General features: G+C 40.9%; 1 protein-coding gene across 1 annotated transcript; it reads left to right on the top strand.

Moving 5' to 3' along the window:
• Positions 1-985: 985 nt before the first annotated feature.
• On the top strand, positions 986-18,388 carry LOC116927672 (neuroligin-1-like). The gene is made up of 17 exons (XM_045176811.1): positions 986-1,158; positions 2,777-3,241; positions 3,523-3,718; positions 4,820-4,938; positions 6,174-6,338; positions 6,610-6,708; positions 6,781-6,909; positions 12,317-12,689; positions 13,798-13,908; positions 13,968-14,208; positions 14,735-14,934; positions 15,086-15,186; positions 15,637-15,816; positions 15,945-16,112; positions 17,161-17,462; positions 17,602-17,865; positions 17,949-18,388. The coding sequence occupies exons 2-17, from the start codon at positions 2,986-2,988 to the stop codon at positions 18,081-18,083; spliced, it is 3,039 nt and encodes a 1,012-aa protein (XP_045032746.1). The 5' UTR covers positions 986-1,158; positions 2,777-2,985; the 3' UTR covers positions 18,084-18,388.
• The last annotated feature ends 944 nt before the right edge of the window (positions 18,389-19,332 follow it).

The raw sequence follows: 19,332 nt of genomic DNA, 5'->3' as shown, positions 1-19,332 counted from the left end.
ATAATAGCCGTATGTATTCGTCATTTATGTATTTTTTTTTTAAATTTATTTATTTAATATGTCTCGGAGAAATGTCAAGCTCAGCTTCGCATCACGGCCTATCGTGCCTTTCCCACAAATACATTTGCGACCATGTATAATTCATCTGTTTGCAACGAGTGCCATATTTGCCTTGTACCAATAAAGCAGCACATTATTTCGTTGCTGAATGTGTTTCGATCGATGCCAATTTTGTATGTAAATAGCAAAATTCATTGCAAACCGTATCGTATTTTTCTAAATGCTTTCTCTATAGTATATGACTGGGAAGACTTCGGAAAACTCTGCAAGAATCCCGCAGAAGAATCGCGTGGGAAAAGGAATAACTCGAGGCTGTTCAAACTTCTTCTCTAAAAAATAAAATAAAATAAAATAAGAATCTATCGGGAGAAATTGTATTAACAGATGTACACCGGAAGAGTATTACGATCTTATATATTTTCTGACTACAAGCCGCCCGGAAGGCTGACGATGATATCATCCGGCGACCATCAGTGTATATATTTCATAGTATAAAGATCTTTTCCTTTCCTTGATATGAACCTAGCCTCAGGGTATAAAGATGCAACATTTTTTCATGGTCACATAAATAATCTCGGACTGTGTATACCATTTTCTTATATGCTAAGACTGGGCTACTTACTTTTGCAAAAAAAAAGACCCCTTCATCTCTCAAAGAGGCACCGACTATTTCAACGGTCAATATATTACCATAGGAATTGTTGATGGTTGCATATTTAATCTTTCCGTGTCGTACGTACGGTTGTTTGTTTTCTTCACGGCAAGTATATATTGCAAAATTCCACGCGCACAGTACAAGGTGCTCGAGCGACGGAATGCTTTGCTCATCGAACAGCGCATGTGTCATCCAAGCTGGCCGATTCCGAGACTCGAGCATCGCTCCCATTTGTTTTTTTCCGGGTATTTCCAGTTGCTTGGCGCCTTTTGCAAGCGCTTGACCCGTTTTTATGGCACCATATAAAGTAACACGCGACACGCAATTACTTTTTGAATCTTGTTCGGTGCACAAAAGTGATGAAACGTGGCTCAGTGACAAACAAATTCCCGCTCGAATTTATTGATTGCAATCTTCCGTGTTTTACCTGCCAATGTTATCGGGTAAGAAGAACTTTAATTGCCCCACTATGGCCGACTCTAGCGCTTTATCCGCACGGACAGATTTTGTTTTGTATTTTTCAAAAACAACACAGTTTTCATGCAGCCTTTTATAGGCCTTCGTTGCGCAATGGGTGTGAATTGTTTTTCTTCCCTTTCTTTTCCGTTTTGCCGGTTCATTTAAAAAAAGCTGTCGCAGTCATAAATATCGTTCGGGAAAGAAGACAGGTAGGAAATAATGGCAATCCCGCGAATTCACCGGAGGCATAGACAACGTAGGCTTTCGCCCTTACACACTGCGGTTCGCCTATATGCATACATATTCATTCTTTTTCCTGTTTCTTTTAAACATGCGGAAGCAATATCTTTGAGCCGCGAGGAAGAGAAGACACTCAAACGCTTTCATTACTTTGCGGTTCTTGAGCCAAGAAGCAAAAAAAAAAAAAATGGTTTATGGACTGGCATCTTTTTTTTATATATTTGATTTAGCGAAACGATTGGCCCTTCAAAGCTTAAAAGAAGATGAGATGAATCGCATTATTCCTGATTGAAAAAAAAAACTGAAACTGAGAAAGGACCATTTTGAATTGTGTTCCAACCGCTGAAGCGACAAACCTTTTGGAAGGGCAAATTTTCGAAGGCTTTATACGAAAAGGAACACACCACACTGCGCAGTACAAGAGCGGCGGTCAGATCGGCACGGATGCAAGACAAAAGAGAGGAAGACAAGCGCGCACTTTCATTTCCGCCTACTCGAGTCCCCCAAAAAAAAAAAGACCCAATGATATAAATAAACATAAATAAAGGCCAAGTGCTAGAAGCATAAAACGGAGAGTCACCCTCGGCATTAAAGACCTGCAGGCCCCATCAGCGCCAAGTTCATTTCGCTTCTGCGAGACAGCGGAAAACAACTAAAACGAATGGCTCCACATCTATAACTCGATTGTAAAAACACACAGTTGCTGCGCTCGCAACACAGACGCGTCCAGGCGGAATGCTATAAGAACAAAAGAGCTGCTTTATCCATCTGCAGATTTTTGTTGTGTGTGTGTGTGTGTGTGGTTCTGTTTGGCTAAGATCCCCAAATTAATAGCCTGTAATTATCTTAATGGAAGCTGAGAAATAAGCAATTGTATAGCGACTTTTTCTTTCGATTCGATCAATAGTCTCTTACTTTTCTAGGCGAGAAATTCCTAATAATCTGCAGCGAATTTGTCTCCAATCGCATTGGACATTTGTGGCCCCCCCCCCCCCTGTATAGCTCTTCTTCAATCACCCAATTTTCGTCTTTATTCATGGCTGACATTCTCGACAATGTCAAGTCATTTAGAGCTACCCCGACTTTTTTATGGGGACCAAAAAAAAAAAAGGGTGGGGCGTGGTCACGTTTAATGTATGGAAATTGAGAGTTTATAGGAGAACGGCGGTAGAGCGTGGCATGAAATACTAAAAATTCAACACAAGTATTTCCTACAGACATGTACTGCGTCCATGGGTCATTTCTTTTTTTTTGTTCTCTCACACCACTGGATATAAAAGATTCATCTTACGATTGAACACGCAGTGTCTTCCACGAGATCTAATCAACGCCATTTCATATCCCGTTTTCTTTCCGTTTCAGCGCAGTTTTGCTGCTGTTAACACCTAACGGTGTCCATTCGGATCGATTGGTTGGTCAAGGAAAACAAAAAACGTGATAACCATCGTTACTAATAGCATATACAAGTGGGCGTCGAGAACTAGATTGCGGTTCCAGTTGGATGTGGTATGCGTAGATCGTGCCTGTACTTGAACTGAATCATCGATGTGCCGTGTCCGTGGTCGCCAGTGATGCGCGATGTAACGATGAAGCTGCTGGCCAGCCCTAAAGACCATGGCGTCTGTTGTTGCGTCAAGCTGTTGCTACTTTTCTTCGTTGCATCGGTCACGTTGCACTGCTGCCCAGTGGACTGGGCCAGCGCTGCTTCGATCCCATCCACGTCAGCCGGTTTCGGTCGAGTGATCAGAACTAAATACGGAAACTTGCGTGGATTGACGCTGTACGGCAGTTCCACCCAACCACTGACGACGACAACTACCACGCCAGGTATAACATCTATGAATGTACATGTAGCTACTGGGTCAATATCATGCAATCATTCGATGCTTTCAAACTTTGTTTTGATGCTGTGTCATCGTTAGCTTTTTGTTTTAGCAGTTAGTTTGTTGCTACCTACGCATGGACATCTCCCTATACCCATTTGCCTCAAAATTGGATTGTTAAAATCAAATCAAAAGTTTATTCTTAGTTAGGAGTAGAACTTGGGTAAAATCTGAATCCATTCGGATGATTGCTAAGTTTTGACTTGACTTTCCTTGTGCTTACAGCGAGTCATCGTAAGTTCATCAATGCCGGTGCAAGCAAGAAAACGGTGGAGGCCTTTCTGGGAATTCCATACGCCGCTGCGCCCGTTGGTCCGTTGCGTTACTTGCCACCAGCCAGTCCAGGTCCTTGGCAGGGCATTCGCCCAGCCAATACACTACCCCCAGCTTGTCCTCAACAGCTGCCTCCTTTGGCTAACAGGTGCACATGATCATCGATTTTTTGTCCTTTTAATGTGTGTGGGTCGGTCGCACTAATTAATGTATTCCTATGATAGTATATTCGTAGAATAATGCATTTTATTTTTTTTCCTCAAAGAGATCAAAGTTTTTAGATACTATATACACACAGTTCTTCCTTTCATCATTTTTTTAAAAACATAGTACGTATACAAAACTAAGCAGGAAAAGATGTACATTTTTTAATGCAAATGGAAACCAACTAGCAAACTCTATCGAACAAAACATTGCAAAATCTGACAAAACATCCTCTCCTTGTTATAGGAGAGAGAGAGAGAACACATAGCCGTTGCAAGAAGGTATAGACGCTTCACTTAAATGCCCAGCTTTACCCTATATATACAAAGTCTTCAAATGGCAGGTACTTACTACATATTTTAGACGGGCAAAAGTGAAGTGGGACGCTGAAAGACAATAACTGACTCGAGGGGGGAATCGGCTAACACTATAGTGCAGATTGCACGCCAGCAACATATCGCATTTCAAAGGCTATAAGGTGTCCAACAGATCGATCTCTTAAAAGCTTTAAAAGAACTCCGGTGTACACTTGACATTGAGAATAACGCAGCACTCGCGGGTAAAAGCTCACTGACCCAACACGATGTGACTATTTTTTTATTTGGTCCAAGAATCGATTCTTAAACGTTTGATAAATAAATCGAAATGTCACTCGCACCAACGAGTTGATCGTTTGGGCTCTTTGTCACACGACGATTGGTCGGTGGCCAGAAGTGATTTGTCACCAGTGACATACATAAAAAGAGGAGTGTAAAAGTGAAAGAATTTCGTTTGATGGCGTGCCCATAATCTTCTTTCATTCCCGATGTTGAAATTGCGTGGAATAATAGCTGCTAAACTATTAGCAATCAAACACGTGGCCGTACAACTATATGCACATCATCGTTGGCTATGTTGGAATATCAATTTCACGTATATTTGGCCGGTTGGCCCTGACTTGCCATAAGACCGTGTTGGTATATTTAGTATTCACGTGGCTTATAAGTTTCTATATGGAAATGATGTAGAATTCGATTGATATTCAAAACGACTTGTTCTCACGCAGAACTGCCAGTTTGGAGACGATGCCCCGAGCTCGCTACTACCAACTGAAAAGGATGCAACTGATGTTGGCCAATCAAAGTGAAGACTGTCTCTATCTCAACGTCTACGCTCCTTCCGAAGGTTCGCTAACTTTTCTTCTTTTTATGATTTAATATTCTTGGCCCGTAATTACATTTTTTTTGCCGAGCAGCCCGTTGGTAAATAGCAAACTCGAGTCCCAAAAGGTAGAACTTCCCCTGATAATGATCATGCTCTTTCTTGACACATAATTCAGTCATCAATAAGAATGAATATGCAAGTAAACCGACGCTTGAGACGTTTCGTCACTTTGATTCGAACGTTGGAACGGCGCCCCAGCTCCCAACACCTCGACATTCTAATTAAAACACACACCAAAGGACATGGCTTTCCTGTCTACATACACTCTGTGTATATAGTTTCAGTCTGTTCGTTTTCGTTCATAACTTTGGTCCGTGAATATATTACACCGAGCAGCTGGTTATATGCGTCACGTTCGTTAACACACTTGACCACTTTACGTTCGTACATGTATATAGAACGTTGTTGGTGTGAACTGAAAAGACGCAACTTGACTGATTGAAATACGTGGAATAGAGGACGTGACAAACGCCATACGAAAATGTCTTCGCCAACTAGACGGGCCGATTCGGAAAGAGAGAACTTGATTACAGTCCGTGAACTTCAATCGTAAAGTCCGCGCGTGATGTACGGTACTTTATGCGCGATAAATATCTTGCCAATCATAAAACTATCGTCATATGCAAGTTCTCATTCTAATCCTTTTTCTGTTGTTGGACTGAGAAGAAGCTATCGATCCGACAGGTTTCATACAAAACGCATCGTTTCAACAGCGCATTGTGCAATCAGCTCTTTTGCCCGCCAGATTTTGTAATGACTTTTGCTGCATATTCACCTTGTCTGCGATTATTTAAGAACAATGGTCATCAGTCAAGTACCTTCTGATTGTAATCCAGTCATCTAACCCTCTCTCGGTCGAAGAAATCGATGTTGAAGAACAAAAGCAAACGCTCGGAAGTGTTTTGTTCTATAGAAAAGAAACGTACCCGTTGACTCTTCGTTCTCCATCCATTTACAATCAATTCAATATCTAGAGTATATCCAGCAGTGAATTGAATTTCATGATGTGAAATATTGCAAAAAAGGATGAAGCATCAACGTTTTTTGTTTCGAGATCCGTGCGCGCATACACGACAAATTCAATTGTTTTTTTATATTTTAAACTGCAGCAAAGTAGCTCTTTGTATATTTTCAAACGATAACCGAACATCTCGATCAAATCAAAACTGCATCTTCAACAAACCATGTTACACCAGGATTTGTTGGAGGTGGAACGACGACGCCAGCATCGTTGGCCGTCATGGTGCTCATTCACGGCGAGTCCTACACTTGGGGTGCCGGGCACTTGATGGATGGCGCAACATTGGCAGCCAAAAGTCGTATGGTTGTCGTCACCCTCAACTACCGTCTCGGCATTCTAGGTAAATTACCATTCGTCTGCCATTTGATAAACGATAACCCATCACCCCAAAAAAAAAACATTAGACTTGATCTATCCTCCTTACCATTGGCTAAAGGATGAGCTATTCCCATTTGATTGTAACGGCCATTTTCAAGGAAAAACGAAGCCAATTGAACTTGAATTTATATCATCATATAAAAATGCAATCAAAATAAATGGCGTTTTTTTATTTTTTTGCTTGTACGAAAGAGAATATCTTGTAAATGATTTACGTCATCCTTTCTTATTAGGATTCCTGCAGACGGCAGCTAGTCCAACGCCGGGCCATGTGCGTGGCAAAAGTAAAAGTGCCATTCCGACGCAGGGCAATTACGGCTTATTGGATATCAGTAAGATGAAAGATCATTGCCTGTATAATATTCGCTCATTTTCTTTATTTATTATTGTCTCGGTCATTTAAGTGGCGGCTCTGCTGTGGTCAAAGGACAATATTGGCGTTTTCGGTGGCGATGCCGGCCGTGTCACGTTAAGTGGCCATGGAACGGGCGCCGCTCTCGTCAATCTTCTCATGATCTCGCCAATAGCAGCCGGTAAGTTGGCTCATTCTTCTATAACCGTCCTATTGCATTTTGCCTCTTTTGTGTGTGTGTGTGTGATGTGTGTCTGGTGCTTTGGAAATATTTGGTCGCCCCCTTTTTTTGTGTGCCAACATTGACCACCAGTCTCGTATATATAAAATATATACGAATGGTTAACGTGGCATTATCGATTTCTCCGTTCTCCACTCTGATCCCTAGTGTGTGACCGCTCTTCTATCTTCTGCAATATCAAAGTTATAGCCTTTAGATACACGTAGCAGTCCATCAACTATAATGGAGGTTTAGCGGGTTGTACACCGCAATAATAGCTGACCCAGCGATCATGCGATCATCTCCAATCTTTGAAATTCTTATAATGATTACACAATTGGCATGACGCAAGGTTTTCAACGTGTGTGTAACGCGCATTAGGTATACCGTATATCAGTTTAGATTATATTACAAGAGGTTTTTGTCTGGTATATATAACAGAGCCATTTCAGATAAAAGATTTGCTTGATTGTTTTTTTGTTTTTAGACTTTAATACGTTGATGATCTGGCAGCCAAAATGAAGTTTCAGATGTCTTGAACGACAAGAAAGCTTCCGTTCTATAGATTCGACAGATCTATATACGAACAGCTCTGCTGTATTCCGGTTGGGCCCAGCCAAATGGCTCCCCATCAGATGGGAGATATAAGAAAAAAGGGTTCCCAGCAAAATAGACTCTTTAATTCTTTTGTATAAAGGGGCCCCCTTTATGATGGGGGGAAAAGTTGAAATATAATATCCTGCCAAAGAACTGGAAAGGATCTTTTCTTTTCTGTCATCGATCTGTCAAGACTCGACAGCGTCCCTGCGATTATGGCCCTGAAATAGAAACTGACAGAGACAAAATTATGCGCTCTCCGTATATATGTCTGACACATTGACATAATAAAACAAACCGAACCCAAAGATGTAGAAAAATACAAAAAGATCTATACAAACCGGGATGAAAAAAAAAAACTGAATTTCTCCACCAGTCAATCGAATCGAATATCAACAAATCTATACATATGGGATGCCTATATAACTGGATTCCGGCTGTTGGGGCACAGCAAATCCCATGTTCTTTCTTTCTCTATCTATATAGTCTTACTATATACCGTTTGATCTTTTGACTTTCAACCGCTGAAAATGATTTCTCGCCTTCCTTTCTTCGTCCGATTATATGCCGACACTGATAATACGATATTACAACGGTTTTATCCTAGCAAATTAAAACAAGGTTGATGGAAAGTATACTTGTCAGCATCGGCTTCTGTAAAGCCACCATAATCGATCGATAGATCACCAGGGCTCTTCAAATCGCATCCCTCTTTTTTTATGGTTGCTTAAACTCTTGTCATAAGGTGTATATAGGTAGTACATATATAAGGTGTAGGGAAAGAAAGATTGTCTTTTCATTTTTAAAATAGATAGAGAGAGAGGGACAATATTTTGTGATTATTGGGAGTGTATCGCCGATAAGCACCAGCGTGCACACAAGTTGCTGAAAAGTTTTATCTTCGAAATAAATCCAAGTTGCGACACACAAAAGACGCATCGGCAGAGCTCTCGGCCAAAACAATGTAGAAGTTTGGCTACGCGAATTGTGAGATGTATATGAAAATCGAGCAACTTCTTACCGTTGGGACTTGGAGTAATCGTATATACAGTTAGGCTATACAAGAGAATGGCTTTAAAGTATAAAGCCGGATACAACCGAAATCAGAGAAACTGAAAAAAAAAACCATTAAAAAGAAATCGAGTTTGTTATTTAAACTCGTAGACTAACGTGGAAAAAAAAATCACGGAGAAGCGTTTATTGCCTTAAGTTATCCATCTGTCAAGCAGCTCGTCTATATAAGATATTCATATCTTCGTCTTCCTCCTCCCCCCCTTTTTTTTCTCTCTTCAAATCATTTCCATGTCGTTGACTGTAGTTACTGTGCATCATCGAGTTTCTATACGCTGAATAAAGCCTATATACTATATATATACTCACTTCTTTTTCCCTTTTCTTCAACCGTATAGTCCCCCCCTCGTTCGATTTTGATTAGATGCGCACATCAGAAAGAAACGGAAACTTCTTTAGGCTACATAGAAAAGTTTACAGAGTGCGGCAATGACGAGACGAGATCAGATATTCATGGCAAAAAAAGAAAGAAAGAAGCTAAAGAGACTCTTTCTTTTCACGGGTCACGCAGTCCTTATATTCAAAAGGGAACGCGGCCAATATGCACACACGTCTGTTACATGACATTATCTTTTATTTTTTTTACTCAGTTCTCTCCTCTCTTTAAAAAAAAAAAAACATTAATATTACGCTGCATGTGTGGCTGGTGTTATAATATACCGCGGTAGCTTTATGTTGGAATGCAAGTCGAGCTGCTGTGGATTTCGTGTGCAGAATATTATTTGAGCCCAAGCCTTTTGTGACGTCTGCTGCCCAGGCTCTAATCGCTAACTGGGGATTGGGTTGCAATCGCATACCACCCAGTTATATGTATTACACTAAAGTTCCCAGTGTTATTCTTTTTCCTGTATAGGGTCTAAAGCTCATCTACTTTCTCAAAGAAACACGCGGCAAAACAAAAAGTTTGGGGCGTTCAACAACAACACAAAAAAAAAAAGATGAAAGAAAACCATAATCCCAATACAGATCGTGAAAGGAAAACTTTTGCTGGTGTTTTAAGCTTTCAGTAAACGCAGTAGCAGTAGACTAGTATATATATACATCTTGATGTTGACTTTAGCTCGAGTCCTCATTCACAATGGCCGCCTTTCTTGCGACGCGCGCGTGTAAATATTCGGCAACTGGCAAAGCAGACTTCCTGGACGTCAGCGGGACACGAGCTATATTCTGTGTTTTTTTATGGAACTGAATGTGCTTCGAGCCGACGACTGATTCAATCAAAGGCGAACAATATAGCGTGAGACGCGCTTCTCTCTGTTATTCGATGAATTTCCTCGCGTTGCGCTTCAGCAGATTTGTACCAGCCTTTTAGGCCATTGACTATATATACTATACATAACGATGGTTTTCGATTCGTCTCAAGTGTTTCCCTTTTTCTGACGATGTTTTTTTCTTCTTTTGATCGTCGCTTGCCTTACAAGGGCCACTATGCAAATAATAATAGAGACTGTTATATCTATTATACATCGAAGGTTGTATAGAAACTATAGTTGGCTGCTGTATTATTCTTGCTGTGTAAAAATGAGTTCAACTTTAATGTTCGGAGCCTATAGTTTCTACTGGAGATTGATGGTTGATCGAGAACAGCATCACGAATTATTGGATTGCATCGGTACAACGGAGAATGGCGGATCAATCAGATTGTTTACGAAAATCGGAGCTCTAACGGCATCTCAGTTTTGAAGAGATTATCTTTTCCATGAATTCGCGATAGGAAGGCTGGCGTCAGCAGGAAAAAAACTTGCAATTTTTGCATGCCGATTGTATATAAAGGATTACAGTCCCGAGCTTTCAACCTATCCCACGCTATTTTTCTGCACACGAATGCACAAACACCGCAACTGAAATCCGACAAAATACATACGAAACGTTAAGCTCAGCAAAAAACATTGTGTCCAGGATTGCTGCTCTATACATCATACAAGACTGATATAATGTTATACACCTATTAAGTATATAAGAGAATCAGCAAATAGTTTCAACGTTTTTTGTTTTATTTTGCTGTAAGAAATCGATAAACGATTGTATTTAAAGTTGTACCAATGGTTTGCTGGCGGTTGTTCATTGGAATCTATTAATCAACGCATATCTTACATTTCATTTCACTTGACTAGTGGAGCAATGTGAGCGCCACCAAGAAACTATATATATGCAAATGACACAGAACGTTACATATATACGAAAACGGGAATGCCGCGCTATGACAAAACGCGTCGTGTGATGCAACCGGATTTTTTTTAAAATACAATAAAAAGCCAAAACAGTGACGATTATTTTGTTTTTGATAGCGGGTTAATCCGGCCCTCGCCATATAAATAACGACATGATAACGGCTGAAACTCTGCGCAATTTCTATAGGCTATATAGCCAGAATGAATTCGCAGTATATACGTCTTTTTGTTGGGGGTGGGTGAGAGCCGTCTAGTTTTTTTCGGCTTCATTAAATCGGAACACACAACACCCGAGACGAACGCGGGAGCCGCTATAGACGCAGCTCTCTGCTGTCTAGTGAAACCAATTATTTTTGCGAAATTGAATGCTCAAGAGACCTATAATATCCTCGTGCACTTTTCTCCCACTCCCACATCAAATAATGGAACGGCCTCGGCATGACGAGGATTTACGATAATGCCAAAGTAACTGGTTTTAAATGTGCGCGTTAGGCTTTTTGTGCGCGCGGATGGCCAGCGAGTGACAACTCGCCAATTTTGTTTGGTTTTGTTTTGCGGTTAAATGTTTTGAGCAGAAGGTGATGATGGAAGAATCTTATTTAAAAAAAAAAAAAAAATGAAATGTCTTTATCAAATCGTGAATCCCGTTCACGAGATGTTAATAGCGGACAGCTGAGTGAGTCACAATTGAAAATAGCACTTGTTCAAAGACACTTCGTTTTGGTTTTTCAATGCGGATCAAATGCACTCACGAATGTCTTCGTTGACGTTATCGCCCCACCCTCCATCAGTTCGCTATCGATTTTCACGCTGGAACGCGTCTCGTTGATGGCTGCTATAGGCAGTAGGCTATATTGACAACTTTCTATTCCCATGAAACAAAAAAAAAAGGCCTTTTTTCAGTTTCTATGCGATTCCCAGTTGTATCATCGAGTGCTATACGTGAATAAAAGAATATCGATAGGCACTTTCAATTTTTCTTTTTATTTTCGGCACGTATATATGTATAGTTTCCAGGTATTGGAAACTGAAGTAAAGATATAGGAAAAAAACTTGACAAATCAACTTCATTTCAGTATACAAGAAAAAAAAGAAAAGCAAAAGAAACGAGACCGATATGAAACTAAACAATCGTCTACTTATATAATGGAAAAAAAGGTGTCACGAAATATCTTTGAAAACAAAAACGAATCTCATTTCCACAATTTTCGGCTTCGACGGCGGGCCAGACTGTTTGCCACTTTCCAATCCGATTACAGTGTTGCCGAGCAAAACAATAAAGTTGAACGAACACTGAAAGGCATAGAGTGCACGCGGGTGCGTATATATTACATATTAGATTGATATTCTTTTTATCAAGTTAACAGATTGTGTCCCCCATTTTTTTGTTCCCCTTCGTCGGGGACCCGCACCCCCCGGGCTCTTTTCGAACATTTCCAAACCACGCATGGCAACACAGGACACATCCATGTATTTCTGTTTGTCTGCCAGCTTCATGGCATATTTTATTTATTTTTTAAAATATATAGGACTGTTCCAGCGGGTTGTGCTCATGTCCGGCTCGGCGTTGAGTCCGTGGGCTCTGAACCACCAGGCGGGCAAGTTGAAAGCAGAAGTGGCGCGTCAGATGGGCTGCGAACCGTTCACGAAATCACAAGGAAGTCTTGAACAGATGAGTCTGGCCGATATTGGCGATTGCCTTCGAAAGGTATCGCTCGATTCTCTGATGGCCGTTCGTCTTGCCGAGACTCCGCGATTTTGTCCAACCTTCGCGCCGTTCATAGATGGCGCTGGCATCGTCGCCGTCGATCCTCTTCACGCCATGCAATCGTCCAGCGAGGATTTCGCACGCATTCCGCTCATCGCTGGAGTGACCTCTGTCGAAAGCTATCGCTATACTGGGTAAGTTTTATATTTAATCTGTTTAGTTCATATTTAATGCATTAACCTCGTCTAATAAGAACTCGTTGACAATTGATATCCTAATATTTAAGGACAAAATTTATCGATTTCCTGCATCTTACATTTGATTCGGATTGAGATCCAACAAAGGAAGATGTGCCTTTAAAAAGAAAAAATAATAATCAAGGCTTTTGTAAAGATTGCAATCGAGCTCAACTCAACGAATCGCGTCAATTCATCGAATAGATTCTTCTTCGTTTCTTTGCTATACACATAATCAAACGAAGGCAGTGAACGTCTAACGACAATTCGATTCACCAAGCGCTGAAAAAAGCAATCACATGTGAATACACACATCCCGCAGCCCTGCAGCACTTACAGTTTGAATCCGTCTGGATTTATGGGTGAAATCTGCGTCAGAATAAAGTCCCGCGGTAGCTTTATTTTGGTTCAATCATCAACCTCTCTCTCCTTCTTCTCTTTGCCAACCAATTGGGAATATGTGTACAAGGATTGCGTAATATGCAAATGCACGTGCCCAGCTGCCGCGCTACTGCATTTATAGGGATGCAAGAAATGTTCGGTTTTGTTGCTGACGTCGTTTGTGCTCCCCTCCCCCCGTCCTACGGAAATAATGAAAAGAAGCAAAGTCGGGAATAGACGGCGGGAAAGTGTGGATGTGTTGCCAGCATAAAATGATCATTTGTTTCGCACCGCTTGGCGTAGTAAATTGTAAACAGCCAACAGCTCAGTCTTAACCTGAAACAAGTTCAATTTGTTCCACTAGATCCGTTCGCGATTGTTCAAATTGCAGTCATCAGTCTATGTATCGATTGAAAGATTCATCAAAAGCCTAAATGATATTTCAATCATGCAGTCTGCAATACAATATCGACCTATAGCATTTATTGATTCAGCTTTTGACTAGCGTACTGTGTATATGATATTTAAAGTAGACGTTTGACACGTAGCCAAGGAAATGTCAAACCAAAGTGGTGCTGCTCATCTGTCACTGATCTTGAATGTCATCCGGATGTCTTGTTTTTTTCGTTTCTGTTTCCGGACATGCACGTTTTACTGACATCGAATGCTTTGCTGTCATCCGCAGCGATGCTGATCTGCGGAACGGCATAACGGAAGACAAAAGGGACCGGACATTGCGGACTTTAATCCGCAATTTTTATCAGTATCATCTCAACGAAATCTTTTACGTCTTACGGTAAAACTCATATCAGTCATCCCAAGGCGATTCATCCATTCAATTGAACCCTAACGCAGCAACGAGTACACGGATTGGGATCGTCCTTTGGCCCTGGATGACTTGTCGATGCGGGACAGTCTTTCGTTGGCGCTGAGTGACGGACTTGTGGTTGCGCCGTTGATGCACGTCGTTCACCTGCACGCCCAGCGATCGACCAACCCTTCGGGCACCTTCTTCTACCATTACCAAGGGCAGATTGGAACCATCCAGCCCGTCCTTCACGATCAGCAGCAAGATGTTGACCAATCAGAATATCACGTACGTTTTTCGAATGATTTCATTGTTTTGTTTTTTTCAAGTATGGCTCTTTATAGTGTTGCGTATATACGACATAGGGCCAAATGGTGTTTATAAATGTATGTGCTATAGGGCCAAATAGATTGCGGCGAAGGATAAACAGAGACATCATCCATCACGAGGGCTTAAATAAGTGCGAAAATACATAAATCAAACAAACGGAATGCGACCGATGTTTTTCGGGTGGGCGTGCAGTCGACGTCTTGCGATCCATCACGAAATAGCACGACTTAACTGGATAACAATAATTCAATTAAATGATTCTGCTTGATAAGACATTTTTGTGCGTATGACGAAATGCATCATCGTCAGTCACAACTACATCGCTGATGATGACATCAACCTCTTTCTCTTTTTTTTAGTAATAACAAAAACATGGTATACAATCATCTTTTATATCTGTGATCATTGTAGTATTTTTAAAAAACAAAAGACGACCCTAATCATTCATTTCAATCTTTTTTCTGAAAAACAATAAACGAAACAGCGTCTAGGAAGCGTCACGGGAGACGAACTGGAAGCTTTGCAATTGGACGCCACAGTTAGCGGAGCTTCAGGGTTTCTAACCGATTCTAATGGTAACGAGGCAGCAAGCCACATCGTCACTAACGCGACAGAGGCCGTTAAGGAACCCAAGACATGGTCGTCCCAACTTCTCCCGTTTCTGGCGGCCTTCGCCAGCACTGGGCAAGTTCCATCTCTGTCTGTATAATTATTACACAAGAGAGAAGAAAACTATGATTGAGTTGTTAACGATGTTAAAAGGGAGAAACAAGATCTGACGAAACTATAACACACATTTCATTGTCTTTCTTCTTCTTCTTCTTTTTATGCGCAGCGATCCTAATTTGGAGATCGGGAGCAAAGGCGAACTGATGCCGCGATCTAAACTCCGTTGGGAGCCATTCAACCTGCGTTCGCAGTACTACATGGTATTTGGTGAGCCTCCTTCCGGAAAAAAATATCAATAAATTATAATTGTATGAATATATCACGAGATATCAACTGCAAAAAAATAAAAGGGGATATCATATTAGATTGCCTATATAGAAAAGGGTTTACTTATTTGCGACTGAGCTAAAACAAAACAATTGATTATATGCGCCAGTGAATGTTGAGATTGAATCAGAGTTCGGCTCGGTTCATTCGCAAAGTTCACTGCGTTCTTCAAGTTGAACAACAAAAGTTTATTCTGGCGAGCCTCAACTTGAACAAGAATAAAGTTCTGAACTTAACATTCAGGAACTCGACAAATTGCTGGAGATTCTTTGTTTTCACGAATTAAAGTTGTCAAAACAAAGTTGCTTAATCGTAACCGTATAACGTAAGAATGGAAACAAAGGACTCATTTTTTCATTTTTCTGTTATGCAATGATGCGATATCGAAAGGAATGCAACAGCAACAACAACACGCCCAACTGAAAACCCATTACCGAGGACATCCCATTGCTGTTTGGCTGCAACTGATCCCGCAGTTGCACCAACCAAACGACAACACCAACGCTGAAATGTCTCCTAATCATCACTCGTTCGAGCAGCATAACACTCCAGCTGATCAATTCTACGACGGTATGAAACTACAGCCTTCAACAATCGAAATCAACCGTTGTCACATGCCCCCATCTTGCCCTAATTCCCCATCGTAATAATATAGAAGATGTTTCCTTGTTTATGACGTTGCAATTGAATAATTCAAGGAGCCGTCCGGTTAGTTAACAATGATACGTCAATCAATCGTTGGCCGGAATCGACGCCACCACCAAACTCCGAGCCAGGCACAAGTGCAACGATCGTCGAGTGCAACACTTCGGCCAGCAGCTTCCAGCGCACCGTTCAAAACAAGACCATCAACAAGACGTCATCAGGTAAATTACGTCAAAGACTATTCACGAACAAAAAACCTACGTTCAGTATTGTTTACAAACCGTGTATAGGGGTTTATTTGCATAATGATATGCCATCTCGTACTCAAAGTCATCCTCAGATTTGATTTGCGACGATGCCAAATTAATTAGAAAATTCCGTTGACATATATCCACTTTAAATCGATACTCATCAAATTTATATTTTCACGGAAATAATTCATGGAAACGTTCAAAGTTTTTTGGCAAAGGCTTGCAGCATTTTTAATATATGAAAAAAAGGATTGTGGATTTGATGGGGGTTGAAATGCACCAGATGTCTCTTCCCACGTTTTCATTTCACACAACAAAGAACAGGAGAGTGGGACTCCCGAAAACCAGGAAAATAACCGCCAGACACTGTGTAACGTGTTTGCAGGGCTGCAATCAAATATTTACATATCGAATCATTAGTCTATATCATTGTGCACATTTGCATATATTGGAGTGGAAAGTTTGTTTTTTTTTTCTTTTCTCTGTGACAATACCGGAATAAATTAAAAATGCAAATTCCAGGTTTTTTTTTTTTTTTTTAGTTTTAAGAATTTATTTTAAAAATTCAACAATTCTATGGACGCGAAAGGATTTGAGACTCTCCGGGGAGTAGGGGGGGTTAGAAAGGAGATACCGGAGGATGGGTAATATAAAAATTGTGCATCCATTTTACCATCCCCATTCCACCTCGTTTGAAATTTATGCAAAAATGGAGAAAGAGAAATTTTTTGTTACCCATCCCTTAAGCCGAGAAGAAAAGGTCATCGAAAAAGAAAAAAAAACTGAATAATATGCATATTACCTGTATTATAATTATGGGACAACTGTGTTTGGGAAAGGGTAACTAAAAATCGACAGTCTGTTCAAGGAAATCGACCAAGTTTGAACTCCCATCTTCATTTTCGGTGAATCGATAACTTTAAATGACGTGAATTTTCCATAAAACTGAACGTTTCATCCGAATTAATTCAGAAGCTTAGACTCATTCCGGCTATATTTTTCTTTGTGACAAAATCAGTTGGAGGAGAATGGGCGTTGGTGAATCCGAGTGTAATGGCGTCGGAGACGGGCTCCACGCCGACGGTGTCGGCGCCAGTGAACAACATCAACAACGTGACGACGGTCAGCGTCGGAAGTGAAAGTCGGCTCATTTTTGGCTTCTGGACCAATCAAGCGACGCTGAGCATCATCCTGGTGTTGGGCAACATTCTGCTCATTGTCAACCTCATTTTGTTCGTGACCATCTATCGACGCGCTCGATGCGGCCAATGCAAACGAGGCGGCGGGGACGATAACAGCGACGAAGTGAACAGCATCCAAGTAAGTTTCGATTCCAAACGTTTCTTGTTACATCCCACGCAATGTCCAGTTAACGACAATGCGTTAATCAATCGAATGTCAAGAGGTCGCACTTAACTTATTCCTGAATTTAAAACAAACAAATGATCGAACATCGCAGAGAATGTCGGACGGCCAACTCGAGAGCAGAGGGGCGACAGAATCGACCGAGTCCATGACGGATCTGCGTCAATTGGTCATCAGCCATTGCCAACAGCATCCGCGTAGTCATCCGGACATCACGTCACAAACCATTTTGCCACATCAAGCACCGCTGCGGCCGCCATTGTCTCTCGCCAGTAACGTCGTCTCCGACATGACGACCAACGTACGAGTTCCGTCCCCTCCGCCGTTTTCCATCAAAGCTCCTCCGCCCGATCACCAGGTAGCAGTCGATTCAATCATAACACATTAGGATGGGTTCATACAGGATGGTGTAATGATAATAATGTATCCAAATTTCTGCAGTTTTTGAGCCAGGGGAACAATCGAAGCGCTACGTTGCCGTGCAACAGAAAATCAATTGAAAAACGATCGTTAGATTCGTCTGCAATTCATCGTCAGGCCACAACTGCCAGATCAGTCGAAGAAATTAATGTGTAAATATGTTTGGGGTGGGAAGGGTGTTTAATTTGTCTAATTTCTAATTGCAACCGAAACTGGTTTGTTGTTTCATTCAATTTTTATGGTTTAAATGCCACAAAGACGTAATTGAGGACGGGTCGATTGTTAAGCTTCAGTGTCCATTAAAAACATGTGATATAACCCATCAATCTGTGAAAATGTTGTACGTCTCTCTGAATAGTTGTGTGTACAATTGATCTCCGATAAAATTTGAATATAGTTCACTTTAATCGAAACACAAATCTATAACAGATTCGAATAAAACAAAAGGGAAGCGCATCAGTGTTCTCCGGCGAGATGATCAATGACTTGCAGCAGGTTCCCGTTAACTAAGACGATATGTATTGCCGTTAGAAACTCAACAAGATGATTGACGCAGATAACTTTACATACGCCTGTCAGTTAATTCTATATATGGATTAAACTTTGTCATTGGGTATCAAAAGATGCGCCGAAAGCCAAGTTGAAAAGGGAAAATAACCGGAATAGTAAAAAAACAAAAATTATTTAGCCATTCATTGTCCATGTCTTTAACAGTTGTACATACACGAAAAAGAAAGAAACCAAAGAAACAGAAGACCAATAATAGATTTTAAAAAAAAGATACAGCCCTCTCTTCCGTCCAAAGAAGATACCCCCCCATTTGACAGGGCCACATCTATACTCTCTTTGTTGAATCAAAGCCCTGCTGTGTTACAGCCATCCACAGCCATCATTGATCACAGCATTTCTCTTTCCACATTGATTCTTCATTTTTCTATTTTCTGATCTCTATCGCTCTAATAGACTTCAATATTTCCAAGACCCTCTGTATAGATTTATAGGTCTACTAAATCATGCGCTAATCGAAATGTATATACGGTCAAAGTCAAAGTGTTACTAACGCGCGGATAAAGTTCTATATAAGAAACTATATCAAACTATTTTGCTTCCATACATCAAAGATTTCCGGTTATTTTTTATTTCCTCTCTTATTCCGGAAGGGCTTTCTTATATTGTTATATCACACAGCTGTACGTATATATCTATATACGAACGAGTGAAATGCGATAGTTTGAAAAATCTTCTATATACATGGAAATAAAAAAAGAGGAGACCAACCAGCATTGAGAATAAGAAAAAGAATCCCTACCGAGAAAATGATGACAAAAGGACTGGGTCGCAAAGCAAAAAAATGTCGCCGACCGACGTACTCGTTAAACCCGCTCGTATACAGATCGTCTAACAT

Source organism: Daphnia magna, linkage group LG7 (assembly GCF_020631705.1).
Source record: "Daphnia magna isolate NIES linkage group LG7, ASM2063170v1.1, whole genome shotgun sequence".
NCBI classification, from domain to species: domain Eukaryota; kingdom Metazoa; phylum Arthropoda; class Branchiopoda; order Diplostraca; family Daphniidae; genus Daphnia; species Daphnia magna.
The sequence above is the reverse complement of the archived record's forward strand: the minus strand, read 5'-3'. Positions and strand labels throughout refer to the sequence as shown.

Bases quoted from the DNA above. Each gene is read 5' to 3' on its own strand.
- LOC116927672 (XM_045176811.1), top strand. From the start codon at position 2,986: ATGCGCGATGTAACGATGAAGCTGCTGGCCAGCCCTAAAGACCATGGC. The intron at 15,817-15,944 runs GTATGAAACTAC...GAATAATTCAAG, and splicing joins AGCTGATCAATTCTACGACG to GAGCCGTCCGGTTAGTTAAC. The intron at 16,113-17,160 runs GTAAATTACGTC...TGACAAAATCAG, and splicing joins CATCAACAAGACGTCATCAG to TTGGAGGAGAATGGGCGTTG.